The 18,529-nt window shown below is 39.6% G+C and overlaps 1 protein-coding gene across 1 annotated transcript in view; it reads right to left on the reverse strand.

Annotated features, from left to right (window-relative positions):
- The window catches only part of LOC128506993 (sialoadhesin-like), a 212,987-nt gene that overhangs the window by 87,502 nt on the left and 106,956 nt on the right, over positions 1-18,529 (reverse strand). The window contains exons 9-12 of the mRNA XM_053477609.1: positions 14,096-14,353; positions 13,669-13,926; positions 13,333-13,580; positions 12,153-12,165 (exon numbers count right to left, since the gene is read on the reverse strand). Of these exons, the coding sequence (XP_053333584.1) occupies positions 12,153-12,165; positions 13,333-13,580; positions 13,669-13,926; positions 14,096-14,353 (777 nt within the window). The remainder of the gene's footprint in view (positions 1-12,152; positions 12,166-13,332; positions 13,581-13,668; positions 13,927-14,095; positions 14,354-18,529) is intronic.

The raw sequence follows: 18,529 nt of genomic DNA on the forward strand, positions 1-18,529 counted from the left end.
TGGTCACTTTCTGGTCTAGCATGATTTCCTTGAGAGGGTTGAGAATGGATTCGACACAAGCGGGAGACAGCTGAGCCCGCTTACGCTCGAATCCCATGTGACACCCAAAAATGTTGTCCTCTGAACAGGAAAGAGCATGCTTTCATGGCGTTGGATCTCAATCCTAAAAAACAAAGATGAGCTAGGACATGCTGAAGTCGAAGCGCTAGCTACTGAGACTGGGCCAGCCAGTCATGTAATTCAAATACGGATGCTCTGGAGTCGTAAGAGCCAGAACTACATCCATGTATTTTGTGTATGTGCGGGTGAGAGTGCTAGACCAAATGGAAGGACCCAATACTGGTAAGCTTTGCCCCCGAAAGTGAGCCTCAGGAACCTCCTGTGTTGTGACAATATTTCTATTGATTTGTTTTTAGATAGCGGTAAAGCTCGCAAAATCTAAAAATTGGACGCAGCCCCCCATTCCTCTTGGGAACGAAGAAATACCGACTGTAGTAGCCTGACTCTCTGTCTGGTAGGGAAACATGTTACATGGCCCTATTTCCCAGCAACTTCTGTCAGGAGATGCGCACTTTCTGGTTTCATGGAAGTGGAGACCACGTCATTAAAATGCGGAGGGTGATGTAAGAACTGAATCCTGTAGTTTCTCTCTACAGTGCTTAGTACCCAAGGAGATATACCTGGCAGTAGCTTCCCCGCTGCCAGTTTCTCAGAAAGGGGCAAAGTCTCGGCGGCTTGGTTAAACAGAGGGGATGTTAGATGTTCAGCATCCTAAATCATGGCAGGAAAAAAACGAAGAACTAACATTTTATTGGAGACTGGTGTTGCCCGAAACACCAGTGGTGGCGGAGCAAGAACACTGATCTCCTGGGGGTGCCAGGGAGAACACTTCATTCTTTGAAAGAAATTCTGCGTGCCTCTCCCCATTGGGGGGGCCACCCCCTACGGTCCAGGGCACATGAACCTCAGGGCTTCTTTGTGAAGAAGACAATATGCCAGTCTGACCTCTTTTGAGGCGGATTGCGTGACGCACCCTAATCTTACGAGGGGGTGCCTGGCTCAAAAACATTCTCCTTGTGTGTTTCAGTCAGACCTGGTCAAGACTGGGTGGCCAACAGTCCCGACTCTTGAGCACGGCGGGGAAGGAATTTCCCAAAGGCTTGTTATATAACTTTGTCTCATGAACCTAGTGCCGACCGAGTTAATGACATCGCCAAGTAGGCCCGAAGGTGAGGGGTGGGGGCATCAAGGAGGAATGCACGATCCAATTCAACCACAAGTGCCTCTCCACGAAAGCCATCGCAGCCATAAAACGGCTGAAAGCACGAGCCGTCTGCTTTGTTGCATAAAGAGACAAGTCTGTGGCCCGGCGTAATTCCAATACGCCCTACCTTGAAGAGCCCCGTCAGTACTCAAGTCTCTCACCAGGTCAGGCTGGTAGGCGTGCAAAACCGCCATTGTGTGCAATGGAGCACCAACTTGATCTGCTGCCTAAAAAGCTTTTCCCTCCAGGGAAGATAAAAAGTCTACACAGCTTTTCAGGAAGGATGATGTCCCAGAAGAGAGCTAGCCTAGAAGCGTCTCTTCTATCTGGGTGTCATCATCTAACCCCGCGCTTCCACATAGGAGATTGCAGGGAAAAGGGGAGAGAGCATTGTTGAGGCTCCGCCCGGCCACCCCGGAGTTTTTTAAATCCGTCTCTCACAGCTCTGCCGGATGCAAGAGTTTAAGCCCCAGGAATGCGCAGCGCCTTGAAGCTTCTCAAGGAATGCGAGGCGCGGGCGTAGCACTTAATCGAAGCAGTAAAGTGTAGAGATTGCCCTCCGATATGGATTATACAGAAGGCAGGATATCTCGTTTAAAACTCTGCCATTATTAGTGAGCTTAACACTTATTTTGCTGGTTAGACACGCACACAACTAGGTGAAGACAAGAATCTGAGGAATGTTTCCGGTTCACTCTTATGTATAACCTGCAGGTGCGTCTTATCAGATGATGTCACCCGACCGAGGTTATAAAAGCCAAAGATTTGGCGTGTTTGATACACACATGCTTTACAACCGGCAACATGAGGCAAGATATTTCCCATAGCGTTTTCACGCAGCATCGAGTGTAGCCTTTGAAAGGAAACTGTAAGAAGTGTTGAACGTTTGATGTTAAAAAATAAACGAAGAGACAAAGAATTCATGGACGTCTGAGACGTGAGTAAATCGAAAGAAAGATACGCGTCAGAACTTGTGGAATAACATGCCCATACAAAGCATGTAGGGTTTTGTGTCATCTTATTTCTTGTGTTCTTTAAATTTATAGTAGATTTATTAACTGAAATAAATGACCATAAAATTGAAAACATTGTCAGGACATTCTACTGCGTCAGCAGATGTTGGTCATTTAGCCCTGCTTGTGTTTTTGCGTTATTTTAAGAAAGATAGCAGTAGGCTGTTATGATCTGTAACGGGTTCGACCCATGTTGCACGGACAACACCATAAAGCACGGACATGAGGCGAGGTCTTACAGAAAAATGGTAATTTTTTTAGATAAAATGGGGAAGGTAAGGGTTGAAGGCAGGAGAATGAAAAGAAAGGGAAAGGAATAAAGGTTGTGCATGTGTAGTTCCGGGGGCTGTGCCACACTGGCATGCGGGCACACAGCTGACGATAAGTGGCTGAATGGAGCACGCAGAGGCAGCGCTCCTGCACGCTCCCACGTGACGGCTTTTCTCCCGCTGTTGATGGCCTGCGCGAGTCCTCTCTGCGAGGATCAAAGGGCGGAATTCCAATGTCCTTGTTTAAAGTCCCTGGGGGGAATTGTCTACTTTAACATTTACCAATTAAACTCGGAAACAAATAATCGTTTTTTATGTAATCCGTATTAAAGTAAGGAGTGGTACAGATTCTCTTGTATCGGCTCATTACAGCTAATGTGATCTCGCCCCCCCCCCCCCCCCCCCGTGTTTTATTTGTTTTACAAACAAAAGTAGACACTTTACAGATTCGATTAATATATAGATCTTGCCTGTACTATCAAAACTGAAAGTGTAATTTAAGTTCTTATTGGCGTCATCAGTGGGGTTTTTTTTGCACTGTTCTTACACTTTTATATATTAACATGTAATATATGTGTATTTTGTGATAACAGCTATATTTTCTGTTAGAGTGACTGCAGTAATGCAGCTAAAAGTCAACTTGAATTATTTAGGCCTAATAAACTGTTTAACTGAACTCACAAGTGAATCTCAAGTTTTTTTTTGTGTGGGTCAAATACATTCTCAAATAACTTAAACACTGAAAATATATAAACTTATTTTGTCCTCAGATTCTTTCTTGTAACTCTCCTCTCTCAGTAAAAAGTTACTTAAAAAATGTTAATCACTATATTGTTTTTTGTGAGTAAGTAAACAAGATCATTTTCACATCATTTTGAAGCAAAAACACAAGTCCACCAGCCCAGTTCTCAAAAAAGTCTTGTGAACAAATAAGTTATATGGCCTTAATTTAGCTACTTTTATTTTCACAAAACTTACTAACCACGCATAATATTTTTTTTCCTAAAAAATGCAAACACATACATTTATTTTGGTCACGTATTATTGCAGAACAGTTTGTGCTGATTACAAGAAAAACACAGGTTGGTCAATATTATATTATAAGTAGCTGAAAAAAGCACAAATATTAGAGCATGTCCAAACATCTCAAGGGCCCCAAAATCACCTCAGACCTCAGAGGGTTAACCCAAAATAAAAGGTTTTTCTGAGTGTTATGATATAGTTGTAAAATAACAGATGTACAAATGGTGCGCACTGAATACAAAACCTAAACCAGACACGAGGATTAATAAACCAAGATAGCCCCATACCCGTTTTTCTTTTTAATAAAAGTACCAAAGAATATTATTATGTATAGAGTGATTAAAAACAATGCAATTTATGCTATCATTGGGAAAATCTCAATTTCTTCCATTCCAAGGGTTGAAAAAGGACTTTAGACAAAAACGTTAAAAAAAAAAGTATCACTTAACATATATTGGGTCATATTTGTTAAACAAAGAAACAAAGGAAAGAACAATAAGACAAACAACATATAAAACTACGTATAAAGACAATATTTTCAGTGTCCAGTAGCACCAGTCTCACAGAGACCCAGGAGGCGTATAAACAGTTTGACAGCAAAATGAGACATTCTGGCAGTATTGTTTTTTTTTATTATTATTATTAAATTTAAAAGATGCAAGACAATACTACCAAAATGTATATTTACAGGCTTTGACTAGACCGGACCGGCCCCTCCCATTTCTCGCTTCTTTGAAGTCCCTGGGGCGCATTCCATTTGCCCCGCTTGTATGCCGCACTTCCGCGTTGTTGCGCGCACGTCATAAAATCCCCTGTAACCCATCAAACAACGATTATTTTTTAGCACAGGGTGCAAGCCTGGAATCATTAGCAAGAATAGCTCACCAGCCGTGCCTAATTCCGCGGCCCCGCTCCTTCGCATATCTGAATTGGAGGACGCCTAACTAGTGAGCGAAATGCTATATTGATTTGACACGCCGTGACAGGCTGAAAAAACTGTCGTCCTTATAAAAAGGTAACAGGTGAGGACTCAGATTAATGTGCAAAAACTATATAATAAAACTATATAAGACTACATGCCTTTATAAGACTCTACCATTATTTAAGAACACTCACAATGAAGAATAAAACTTTATGATTTTGTAAATGTTTGAAAGCAAATAAGATACGCGGTTCTGTATTGTTTTTGGTGAACTTGAGCGCATCAGAAAATGAACGCAAACTTTTTTAAATGGTCATAGTCAGTCTGCTTGCTGTTTTTCCCGAACCATTCATAATCATTAGTTTACTCCTGCCGGTAAGCTCTGATAAACTTCACGCATGCCGTTTTAGCGCTGTTTTAGACTATGTAGGAAATTAAAGAGGGGGATCACGATGCCGAATCGAAGCCCTGAGCCCAAACCTCATTTAAATTAATTTAACAAATATTATAAGTAAAAAATAACAATAGCCCACATTAAGAAAATGTTAATAAATATTTTCCGACATGAGTTGGCCCGGTGTTAGGCACAGAGCGCCGGGACATTTCCTAAAGCTCCGAAATCGCTGGGACATTTTTTTTCTAAATAGAAAGATGCTATCTTTAATAACTAATGGAGGTTTTGAGCTGTATACACACACATTCCTGCCTAAACAACTCTTAAAACTACACCTGTGACACAATAACAGTAATATTTCTAACATTTTGCAGGCTGCCATTTGAAGAAACGAGAGAGTAATTAATAAACCAGTTGTTGGGTTGAAAGTAATTAACTGTTCACTCAGCAGTGGGTATGTGCCTAAATGCCTTAAATTAGCAGTTATTAATCCAATAATCAAGAAACCTGACCTTGGCCCCTGTCAGCTTTCCAATTACAGGCCAATATCAAACCTCCCCTTTATCTCTAAAATTCTGAAAAATGTAGTATTACAGCAGCTATGTTCATATTTACATGGAAATAGCATAAATGAACTGTATCAGTCAGGATTTAGGCCTTATCACAGCACAGAGACAGCACTCGTTAAAGTAGTAAATGACCTCCTAGTGGCTTCTAATTAGGGTTGCGTCACTATACTTGTGTTACTCGACCTCAGTGCAGCTTTTGACACTATTGATCATAGTATACTCCTGGTAAGAGATGTGGTAGGAATTAAGGTAACAGCCCTCTTATGGCTCAGATCCCATTTGACTGATTGTTATCAGTTTGTAGATTTAGATAGTGACCATTCCTCATGTTCTCAAGTTGAGTTTGGTGTTCCACAGGGTTCTGTTTTAGGCCTACTGCTTTTTTTCCCTTTACATGCTTCCTCTGGGCAACATAATTCATAAACATGGTATTAGTTTTCATTGTTATGCTGATGACACACAAGTATAGGTTTCAGCAAAACCAGATGAGAAAAAAAAAACAGTTTACTAAAGTTGAGCAATGTGTGCAGGACATAAGAGATTGGATGTTAATTCATTTCCTTCTGCTTAATCCTGATAAAACAGAAGTTCTAGTCATAAAACCACAAGCAGCTAGAAGTAAGCTTTCTGATCACACTTTGATTTTAAATGGCCTTTCTGTTTCATCAAGTGCAACAGTAAAAGACCTCGGTGTGATTATAGATTCCAGCCTTTCATTTGAAGCTCATGTAGATAATATTACCAGGATAGCATTCTTTTACCTCAGAAATATTGCCAAGATAAAAAATATATTGTCACCAAATGATGCAGAAAAACTAGTTCATGCGTTTATCACATCTAGGTTGGATTATTGTAACACCTTACTGCCTGGTTGTTCAACAAGGTGCCTAAACAAGCTTCAGCTAGTCCAGAATGCAGCAGCGACAGTCCTCACTCGAACCAGAAGATACAAGCACATCACTTCTATCTCATCCACATTGCATTGGCTTCGTGTGAAATTTTGCATCGATTTTAAAATACTACTCTTGACGTATAAAGCATTAAATGGTTTGCGCCGCAGTATCTAAGGGAACCGCTACTGTCTTACAATCCACCACGCCTACTTCGATCAAAGGATGCAGGCTGCTTGTCAGTACCGCGTAATATAAAAACTACAGCAGGGGGCAGAGCTTTTTCTTACAAAGCCCCAAAGTTATGAAATAGTCTTCCAAATAGTGTTCGGGACTCAGACTCAGTCTCAGTGTTTAAGTCCAGGCTAAAAACCTATTTATTTAGCCAAGCATTTTTGTAAATAGATTAGCCTTAGGTAAAGGAGCAGATCTGGGGGACTCATGGACGTAGAGTATTAGGTGAACTGGTATGTTTAGATGCTGTCTTCCCCACTCTCATTGATCAGTCAGGTTTGTTGATGGTGAGGTGATCGGTTGCTTTACATCTCAGGAAGCCCTTATGTATGTGTTTCTTTCTGGCTCTCCCTTTTTAGTTATGCTACATAGTTAGTCTTGCCGGAGTCCCTGCTTGCACTCTGCACTAAATATACATTCACCTTATACATTGTTCGACTGTGACCATGCCTAATTTCCATCTCTCCATCTCTTTTGCTATCTCCTCTTCTGCCCTCTCCTTTCTCTCTCTCTCTCTCTCTCTCTCCTTGTTCCTCTACCTATCTCTCTGTCAAGCTATACATGTCGTTCCTGAGCTGCCAGTGATGGATGCCCCGTGTGGTCTGCCTGGGATGCGTGTGGTGACTGGGGATGGCTCCATCTTCCATGAAGGTGGTCCTGTCCTCGACTGATGCAGACAGCTGTTCTCTGAGGACCTGTGACTTTAGTCACTTAATAGTTCAGGACTGGAATTTCTTACAGTCTATCTGAGACTCCAGGAACAAACTGGACCTTAATCTTACACATCTCCTCTTATACTGAACTTTCAGTCTCACATAATATTATGCACATCAATCCCTGCTCAAGCCCAGATGAGGATGGGTTTCCTGTTGAGTCTGGTTCCTTTCAAGGTTTCTTCCTATTACCATCTCAGGGAGTTTTTCCTTGCCACTGTCGCCATCGTCCTTGGCTTGCTCATCATTTTGATTCATACACATTCATATTTTATACAAACTTGATTCTTTTGATTGTGTAAAACTGCAATCCCATTGTCCCAGCCCTCACCCGTCGCATTATTACTCCCTTAACTGCTCATGAATTTACTGCTGCTTTTATAGACACACAGCATTTTACTTGGTCTGTTAACTGGTTCCAAAGGACTTGCTTTCTGTTTTTATTCAACATGTTTTAATATACAGTGGTTACCCAATTGAAATGGTTGTTACTGTCACGCTCACCGCCGTGTAAAGACGACAGTGGCCAAAATAAATCAGTTGCATTTCAAAGTCATTCGTAAAATTGTCATTATTACTGTTTTTAATCCCTGGAATGAAATAAATGGAGATTTTCCTTATCATAACATAAATTGTATTGGTTGTAATCACTCTATACACAATAATTTTCTTTGGTATTTTTATGAAGCACGGACACAAGACGAGGTCTTACTGAAAAAAGATCATTTATTTAGGAAAAATGAGGAAGGAAAGTGTTAAAGGAGGGAGGATGGAAAGAAAGGGAAGGAAAGATTGCGCACGTGTAGGTCCGGGGAGAACAGAGCATGCAGAGGCAGCACTCCAGCACACTCCCTCATGACCCAGCTCTATGTGGCCGTGGCCTGAGGCGGGAGTCGCTGACGTCTGGCTGGGCGACTTTCCCTCTGCGGCAGGGCTGCACAGTTCCTCAGTGTGGAGATCAAGGGACAGAATGCCAGTGTCCTTTTAAAAGTCACATCACTCCAATCACATGCCACTCTCTTCTACTCCACCGCATCACGTACTTCCCAGACTAAACTCCGTGCCTTGCTTTTGTAATGCGGAGCCCGAGATCCTATTAACGTTAATTATCGCCAGCCGGCCCGAATAGGTGGCTCTGTCCCTTTGCATACTTGCAGAAGTGGGTGGTGCCTATCTAGAGAGCCTATGGAGTGAGTGAGCAGCGATAATGATTTGGGCCTATGCCCATCACAGGTGCACGCCATGACAAAGAATAGTGGCAGCTGGCACACCTAAAAATAGATGCAGGATTATTTTTTTCTAGTCTAAATAAAAATGCTTTTATAAACGTGGGCTATTGTTATCTACTACTACAAATATTTTAATCTCTTTAATTAGGATCTTCTCTCAGCAGGTGCTGGTTTATTGTGTTTAATAATTAATTAGATTTCAGTTATCACACCACTCCATTCTGCATGATATAATTTTAGCTGCTAGCTTTTGCCCATTCTTATTGAAAGTTATCAAAGTTATAATATTAAAAACATGCTAAAGTCAACTCCTTATGGCTAGTGCCGATGAGATTTTGAAATTCTGATCATGTCATGTTACACAGCTAGTTTACATGTTACAGCAGCTAGAATCCAAGCTTTGTTTTCATTGTGCTTTTACATACTCAGCCATTCAGCCACATAAATATACCCACATTCCACCCCTCCTGCTGACACCCACATCATCTGACTATGAGGCTATAGCAGTGAAATGTTACACTTTTTTAGTCAAATGCAGCAACAAATGAAAATGTTTATTCATAGATTACACTTATTAGTAAAGCTAATAATGCACAGGAATCTTCTTATTACATCATAATGTCTTACAATATTTAAATACCTTACATATAATATGTTATAGAGAAGCAATTACATAGGTTAAGAATATACTGGACCTTTGATTATTCTCAATAAATCTTAACACACGCACACACACACACACACACACACACACACACACACACACACTTCTCTTATAATTATTTAAATTCAAGCTGGATTCCAAGTTAGAGCTATTAAAACTAAATCTTCTGCCCTTTGCCTCACTTCATATCAGTAATGTTAACACAAATGCTACATTCAAGACATGTTGCAAATCATAATCTATTCCCTATAAACTATGAACGTCACCTAAAACACCTTAACTTAAACTCATCAAATTGGGATAGTCTAATTTATTCCTCTTTTATGGAGTAACATGACATCAGCTTGGCTGCTCATGTACAGTGTAACAGTGTAAAGTATCTCTACTCTATTTTAAAGTAATGTTAGAGCAGAGTTAGCTTTAGATTATTTAATATACTGAGAGTATATGTATTCTTATATCTGCATACAGGTTATCCTGAAGATATGAATGTAAACAAGTTTTGTTTAGGGTTGCTGGGTCTACTGGGATTTTAACTTCAGGTTGTCAATTGAGTCATTCCTGGTGCTGAGGCGTCTTACCAAATTAACATTTAAACACATCTTTAAATATAACAATGATTGATGGTTGCTTTAATTTAGTCCCTCTTTTTAGTTTACATGTAGCAAATATGCAAAAAAAAGTATAAAAAATGTTTTAAAAAAGGCTTATGTTAGTGTGTAAATCATGAAAGTATTAAGTTTTCTGCTGTGACCAGATAGAAGTTGTGTTGAGGGTGAGTCGATGGGTGAATGGTGTTTATTTCACATTTCCATAGATGGCACTGGCATTCTCAGCATTGTCAGGCCTACAGAAAGAGAGTAAATGATCTCATTAACGTTCAGCAAAAGGTAATTTCCCGCTCTGTTAAAGTAAAGAAAACAAATTAGCTCCTCTCACCTGTAGTCAGCACCAGCACGAGTTGATTTGACACTAGCGTATTCGCACACCTCAGAGGCAGAAGCTTTCATAGCACGACTCTCAGCCGTGCTCCCGGAGTCTGCACCTCTCTGATGTTTAACACAGGCGTACAGAACTTCATCCTGATTGGGCGAGGCTGTATCGGGTGGTGGATTTGTTACTGCTATATCGCTGTAGATATCTTCCTAAGGTGGGAGAAATGACATGAGAGAGATGAAGAAGTGAAAATAGTGATCGCCTCAGTTCTGACTGTAGTACAGCTAAATATCACACGTTAATATTAATCGGTTCTAATATGTCATAGTTTCTGTAATAATACTTCATCCACAGAGACTTGTGCAGCACATGATGATTTGGAGATGACTATGTGACATTTGTCAGTGTCAGTATTTATGTCAGTGCTTTATGCGGGTCAGAGGTGCTTCCATTTTGTAGTTCCTCTATAACATGACAATCCAGGGGTTAGATATTATTAATTTCAAAATTTAATTTTTTAAAATTAATTTATTTGGCTAGGTAACAAGCCAACCATAAATAAGAAAATAATATTAAAAAAATATTTTTTGTATATTAAGGAAATATACAAATACAGAACTGGAGATGACACCAACTGGAGCAAGTCCAGTAGCATAACCACTATTTGCAACACTCTTTTGTGGACATTCTCTGAACACAATCCCAACATCCTTTTCATTCTAATGTATAAGATCACTCTTAGTTAGATGTGTTCACGGGTGAGGCAGAACTGAACCCAATAGCAGACTAATGGGTATTTTGGGTCTTTTCTTAAATACAGAAGGATTAAACATGCAGGCGAGGGAAATCGTCTCAGATAACATAAGAGATTTTTGCATGAATTAAAATGTCTGATGTCGGTCTGCTCTGCGGACAGAAAATCATAACCAGAGCGCTCTGGTTTAACTTTCTCTGGGAGTAAATAGTCAGCACGCGGTGTGATCTCCACTGATATCCATGAACATGGAAGTGCTCAAACACAGTAAAAATCGTTTTGCAGGTGACGGAGCAACGAAGAGTAATCAGAGTCATTAAACAAGGGTCCAGCAGCGAGATCAAACAAACACAGTAAGCGTGCATCAAAATCCAAAGAGCAGGCAGGGTCGTACAAAATAATCACTGATTACTTACTGATCAAATGATTAGATAAAGCAATTACTGATCAGATGAATAAATTCCTAATCAGGTAAATCAATAACTGATCAGGTGAATCAATTACTAATCAGATGATCAGATGAATTATCAGATGTAAACAGATATGATACCAAGGGGCGAAGACGAAAGAGAAATCCGAAGAACAGGCAAGGTCGATAAGGAGTTAAGGGTACACTACAGTGAAACCTCGGTCCATGAATGTAATTTGTTCCTAAGTTCTGGTCATAATCTGATTTGGTCAAACTGTATACAGATTCAGTTTGATTTAAAATAATTAATGTAAATAGAATTAATCCGTTCTCCACCAATATGAACTATATTTAACTTTCAGTTTATTTTGTTTATATCACAAAATATTAAACAAAGTATAAAAAGTTTTAATTATACCAAAACAATACAATTATTAAATATAAGAAATCTGTAGAGAGAGAGCGTTAATGTACGTTTCTTAAGGAGACTCACTTATGTGAAGGAATGGAGGAGAGAAAGGTGGGTAGGGAGGAGGTTAGTGTTTAATGTGGAGGAAATTATAGTTTAAAAGGAGAGTCTCTTTTCATAATAACACGTGGTAATTCTCCTTCAGGGGTTGTCTCTTATTTTTTTTTGGTCATGAATATCCAGTCCTGTCACTCTTAACAAACCCATTACATACTTACTTGCTTGTCCTTTCTTTCTTTCTCTGTTCTCTAGAATACTTTTCACAGTGTCCTCAGCCATTCCAAATTACCTCAGTAAAGCCATCATCTCTTCTCTTTCTTGTTTCTATTTCCTGCACTTGATTAGTATTATGTATATGTTCTAGTATGTTCTATTGTCTCATTTTCATGACACTGCTCACACAGAACGTTTTGCTGTTTCCCTATTATATGGAGTGTGCTGTTACGTTTACTGTGACCTACTTTATTTAGCTAATTATTACTTGCTTGTTCTGTTTTGTTCCCCTTAAAGTCTACTCTGTTTTGAATTAAATAATGATGTCTCCCTTTAACTGCATTGTTTCATTGCTGTCACCATTGATGTTATGTGCTTTTCCTCTCTGACTTTGATAATTTTATATTTTAACAATGCACTGACTAATTCTTTCGCTATGTTCATGAGGCTGAAAAATAGGAAATAGGAAGGTTGCTTTAAAAATATTTGCATTCTGTAACTTATTTCACATTACAAACATTTTACCTTGATTTGACCTTGGCCCTGTTTGGATCAATTCTAAATGGTGAATTAATTATTTTCCGAATTTTTTAAATTACAATATATGAAAGTGTGTAAGTATTGAGTAGGAGAAGCAACAAAACTATAATCACAATCAAATGACTGTTCTAATCACTGCCTCTAACAGAAATAAACCACTTAGTAAACCACTGCACATGTTACAGAAAAACAATAACCATTGGGGTAGAAACAGTAACTCATCACCTTGTTGTTGATTATTTTGCTATAATAGAAACACAACTAAGTGTTTAATGACAGAACAAATACACATCAACACTAATCACTACATTATGTACCTGTTGATCTTGTGTTGTACCAGTTCCTTTCTTTTTCCTGGAAGAGAAAATGACCTTTAGGTATTAATATTAAATAAAATATAACAAATCTATTAATCTTCTTACAGTAAGCTCTAAACAAACATACTCTGTACCCTGTAGCATTACAATTTTTCTTTCACTGGAACTAAGAGCCCTAAACCTATTCCAGCATGACAATGTCCCATGTGAGGTCCACAAAGCGAGGTATATGAAGACATGGTGTGCTAAGGATATGGTTGAGTATATTAATTATTAATATGATTATAACCTCAATCCAATTTCATCTTTTCTTACCTTATAAAAAAGAAGGTGACGATCAGACACATGCACACAAACAGAACGACTCCAACACCTGCGTACACACCTACACTCTGAGACTCTGGAACTGAGGACAATGGACAATGATGTGATAATGAATCAGTGTTAAATGTTTATTAGTGTTATTCTGGTTTATAGATGTGCATCATCACTCTTACCATTTACAGTGACTGTCACTGCAGCTGATCTCTCAGAGCCGTGTTTATTTTGAGCCTCGCAGTAGTACTGGTCCCTGCTACTGGAACTTAAAATGAAGCTGTAACTCTGTCCAGATCCTACAGCTGAGGATTCATTCACCTTAAACCAGGTGTAGTTCTCCACAGGTGGGTTAGCATCACTGCTGCAGGTCAGAGTCACTGAACTGCCCTCCACTATCTCACCAGAGGGACTGATGGACACTGAGACATTCTTTGGAGGATCTAAAATAGATATGTAAGTAACACTTTTATGAACAAGTGATGGTTTTATCAGTAATTGGCTGTGAGATGATCTTCATCATTAACCTACACAGAACGTTCAGAATAACACTGCTGGACTCCTGATATCCCACTTTATTACTGCACTTGCACTTGTACTCTCCACTGTCCTCAGTGCTGATGTTGGAGATGGTGTAGGTCCTTCCTTTTCCTATTGATGTCTTCCCCTTAAACCAGGTGTAGATCTCCACAGGTGGGTTAGCATCACTGCTGCAGGTCAGAGTCACTGAACTGCCCTCCACTATCTCACCAGCGGGACTGATGGACACTGAGACATTCTTAGGAGGATCTAAAACAAAACAAAAAAAGACAAATAATTATTTAATCAATAAATAAATCAAAAACTATTATGCACAATAATTAAAACATGTAAAATGAGTGGGAAAACGAGGCTCTTAAGTAATTCTATTACAATTTTTTATCTGTTATTGGCTGTGAGATCTTCATCATTAACTTACACAGAACATTCAGAGTTACACTGCTGGAGTCCTGATGTCCCACTTCATTACTGCACTTGCACTTGTACTCTCCACTGTCCTCAGAGCTGATCTTGGAGATGGTGTAGGTCTTTTCATTTCTCACTGATATCATATCCTTAAACCAGGTGTAGATCTTCACAGGTGGGTTAGCATCACTGCTGCAGGTCAGAGTCACTGAACTGTCCTCAACTATCTCACCAGAGGGACTGATGGACACTGAGACACTCTTTGGAGAATCTAAAATAAGACAAATTCAAAACAATATTTGTGAACACAATTATACAATAAACAAAGAAATGTACACAACACTGTTCATATAATGATTTTTTATGCCAGAAAGTAGGATTAACAACCTTTGTGTAATTTGCATTTCCATCAAAATGTAAGTAATTATTTCTAGAATAAAAACATTAAAAATGAAGTATATTATAATTATTGTAATAATTTAAGGTAAACCATATATATTAATGTCTTGAGTTTTTAACTGTAGGTTAAAAGGGCCTACAAATAAAAAGGTCAGCAGGCTGTTGCCCCTTCACACACACCCTCCTAACCTCCTCCTTTTACCGTCACACACACACACACACACACACACACACACTCTCTCTCTCTCTCTCTCTCTCTGCTCTACACAGAAACACTGCTCTGTCATGATTCTTTTCAAAGGTAAAGTGCAGGTTAATTTGTTGTTTATTTTTACTTTACAGCAGTTATTAATTAGCATGCACCCACGTAAGACTTGTTAGAGAGGTTCCTTGCTAATTTGTCCGATAAATGAGTCTTTCGTTTAATGTGTCTGTGTGTGTGAAACTTAAATAAGAGAGGGGGAGGGGTTACTGTGTAAGATGAAAAGAGGAGGGTCTGATTCCTCCTCAGCTCTTATTTTATCTTCACACACAAACACACATTTATTTTTTTGGGTTGTGAAAGTATTATGAGATTCCATTATTTCTTATGGGGACATTTGCTTTGATTTATGAGTTTTTGAAACTAACTGAAACATACTGTTCCAACCAATCAGCAGGTTTGACACGTTACTACTGCAACCAGCATCAACGATTTTCAGCAAGTATTAGGATCAGACTACATGGGTCAGCCTTCACTCCATATGTCACTTAGTGTGCCTTGGCTGCCCATGACTTTGTTGCCAATTTATCTTTTTTTTTTCGAACTTCAACCACTTTTGGTAGGCTCTGACTCTGTCGTCTAGATGTCACAATTTAGCTCATTTCTATGAGGCGCCGTATAGGGCTTAAATCTAACTTCACTCATGCACACACATATGAAACACTTGCATACACATATATGAAACACTCACACATACATATATACTACTAACTGCTCAAACAACTACATATGAAATGCGCGCGCACATACATACATACTTTCCGCGCACATACACCTATGAGATTCTCAGTGTAACCGGAAGGCATTTCAGTGTAACCGGAAGGCATTTCAGTGTAGACGGACTTGTCGCTTCATTCTCCCTGAATGGTAGTACTGGTTTGTATCATCACTGCTCAATCACATGGCGTATTCAGAACTATCCACATAATGTCTGAATATTTCAGCGGCAGAAAACGCAGGTGATGATTTGCAAAAAGAAAATTGAAGCACGGAATCTGTGGCTAATATGTCGGATCCTACAACAGAAACAATTACTGTTTTGTGAAATGTGTTTCCTCGCCTTCGCTAATATGAACAACAACTCATCGGAATCCCACGGGACAAACATTGTTCCGACCCCCCATATCATCCACTTTTGTGGTGATATATAAATCACTCGTTGTCTTCTAAACTGTCCATTAACGGTCTATTTAAGAAACGCTACTACTAATCAGGGAGAATGAAGTTCATATACATTGGAATTACTACTCCCCACACCCTACACCCTACTCCCTGCGCAGAAAATGTCTGAAAAGGGAACTTCACTCTACAAAATTCCACCATTTAAAACACCCTGCAACGTCACTTCCTCCTTGCGTTACCATGGTAACACAAGCACCTCGGATACTTGTCGCTGCTGCTGTGGAAATTTCACGCTACGGACATTAAATATAGAAATATAAGTATTAAACATAAAAAATATATATAACGTATTATTTATTTATTTTTACAGATTACTAGCCTATATAATACGAATGGTTTCTTAATTTCTTAATTTAAAATGTAAATTATTGTGTCCTATTTATATGATGTCCTCGATCAGGGACGTGCACAGACATTTTGAGAGGGGCAGGGGCACAAGGAAATAAAGGGCACTTCTCATAATTACGTATTTTTTTCTTTTTTTAAACAAAAAAGGATTATATATTAACGCAACACTGACTTCCTTTTTAAAAAAATTATTAAAAAAGTTAATTTTATCTTCCTCAAACTCATGCAATTGTTTAATTTTCAAAAGATGTCTACAAAATAATCAGTTCACACAGAAACCATGGTCTCCTTAGTATTCACCAGGTTTATAGAACAGCAAAAGAAACCATTCCACAATGTGCACAGAAAGTATGTGTGTGTGTGTGTGCGGAAAGTATGTATGTATATGCGCGGAAAGTATGTATGTGCGCGCGCATTTCATATGTAGTTGTTTGAGCAGTTAGTAGTATATATGTATGTGTGAGTGTTTCATATCTGTGTATGCAAGTGTTTCATATGTGTGTGCATGAGTAAAGTTTGATTTAAGCCCTATTTGGCGCCTCATACATTTCTTACATTTGCACATTTTTCTCTTCCTCTAACACATCAATTTCAGGAAAAAAGAAATGTTTTTCTGCATAATATAACCCAGCCACTTAAAGGTGTCATTGTAATGAGATATTATAACTGTAGCTACTGTGACAAAGACCACACTGTGATGTCTAGACGACTGTAAGCAACTCTAAAACTGTAGCTCTTGTGGGATTGTCCTGGTGGTCAGGGAATACCAAAAGTGCTCCTAGGAAGGAACACTGGTCAACTGATAACAGGGTCATGAGCGACCGAGGCTCACTGATGCACAAGAGGAGTGAAGGCTGACCCATGTAGTCTGATCAAATAGCAGAGCTACTGTAACTCAAACTACTGAAAAGGTTAATGCTGGTTCAAACAGAAAGGTGTGAGAACACACAGAGCATCTCAGTGCATCACAGCATGTAACCTGCTAACACAATAAGCATTTTTAATCTTACATAGATGTAGCGAATAACAGGGCTCCCATAGAGAGAACAGTCAATGGATCACATTCCTGAACACCCTCTTCCAGCATGCATGGCACCATCCTGATAACCTTATCTGGTTTGCTATCTTAAGGGGGACGTCTGTAAAACTAAGAAACTCCACAAGGCCAGATGCTTTGAAGTAGACCCCGAAACCGAGGGTGTAAATCGGTGATCCGGTAAACAAAGAAGACAGTTTTTCAGCTCCACCCCGAGCTGGGGAGGAAGGGGCTTCATCACACCTGGACACTCTCTTGACCTCCGGAAGACATGCCTTTCCATGAACAAAGGCATACGGCATGGACACTATTTTAAACATCTTTAAAGTGTGCCAGTAGGGCAAAACGTTTTTACATATATTTACTCGGTTCCTTTTATTCCTGTGTATATGTTTGATTATTCGGCATAACGTTAAAAGTGTAATCAGTATTTACAAACCTTTTTATTGGATAAAGGAAGGAATGAGTGGGTAAGATATGTAATGTTTGGTGTCAATCTCAAGCTGGCTTTATTTCAAGAATGTTGGTGAACATGGGTAATTGGTAGCATGAACAGAGCTCATGCAAAATTACTTTTTATAAAGTATTAAAAACTCCAACCGGATGGGTCACACGTGACAGCTGAAACACCTGGCTAATTTATGCACGGAAGGAGGAACCACGTGAGGCGTGGCTAAGCCCTGCAATCACATCCGATTGGATGAATCACCTGTGGGACGGACTGACCCCCAAGGGACAAAAACCCTCAGGAAGTCCACAGTAAAAAGAAGAAGAAGAGAAGTTATCATCACAACTGCAACCTACAACATCCTCCAAGCAGCTCGGGCTTTGCCCTTGCGGGCGCTGCGCCGCCACTGCTGGCGTCATCCGCTCTTCAAGAACTCTCAACGAGACTTCGTGCCAGAACTCCAAAGCCCAGCAATGAAGAAACCCTCAGGAGAAGTTCCAGAGCGCAGCCATCGGTAACCAGGCAACCAACGCCTCACCGAAGGGCTTTCCCGACTGACGTCATCTCTACAACAGCGCACCAACCAATCAGCAACGCCGTGATTCCCTCCGCTGGAGGCGAACCAATGGATGAGAACGAAACATAACGCAAGTAAACAAACAAAGCTGCATACCTTGCTGAAGTTGGTGCTCGTTTCATAACCAAACCGTAAGATTGAACCCAAGACTCTGCTCTTGTGACTTTCGTTGATCTAGTAACCAGTACTAGAATA

Source organism: Clarias gariepinus, chromosome 18 (assembly GCF_024256425.1).
Source record: "Clarias gariepinus isolate MV-2021 ecotype Netherlands chromosome 18, CGAR_prim_01v2, whole genome shotgun sequence".
NCBI lineage: Eukaryota > Metazoa > Chordata > Actinopteri > Siluriformes > Clariidae > Clarias > Clarias gariepinus.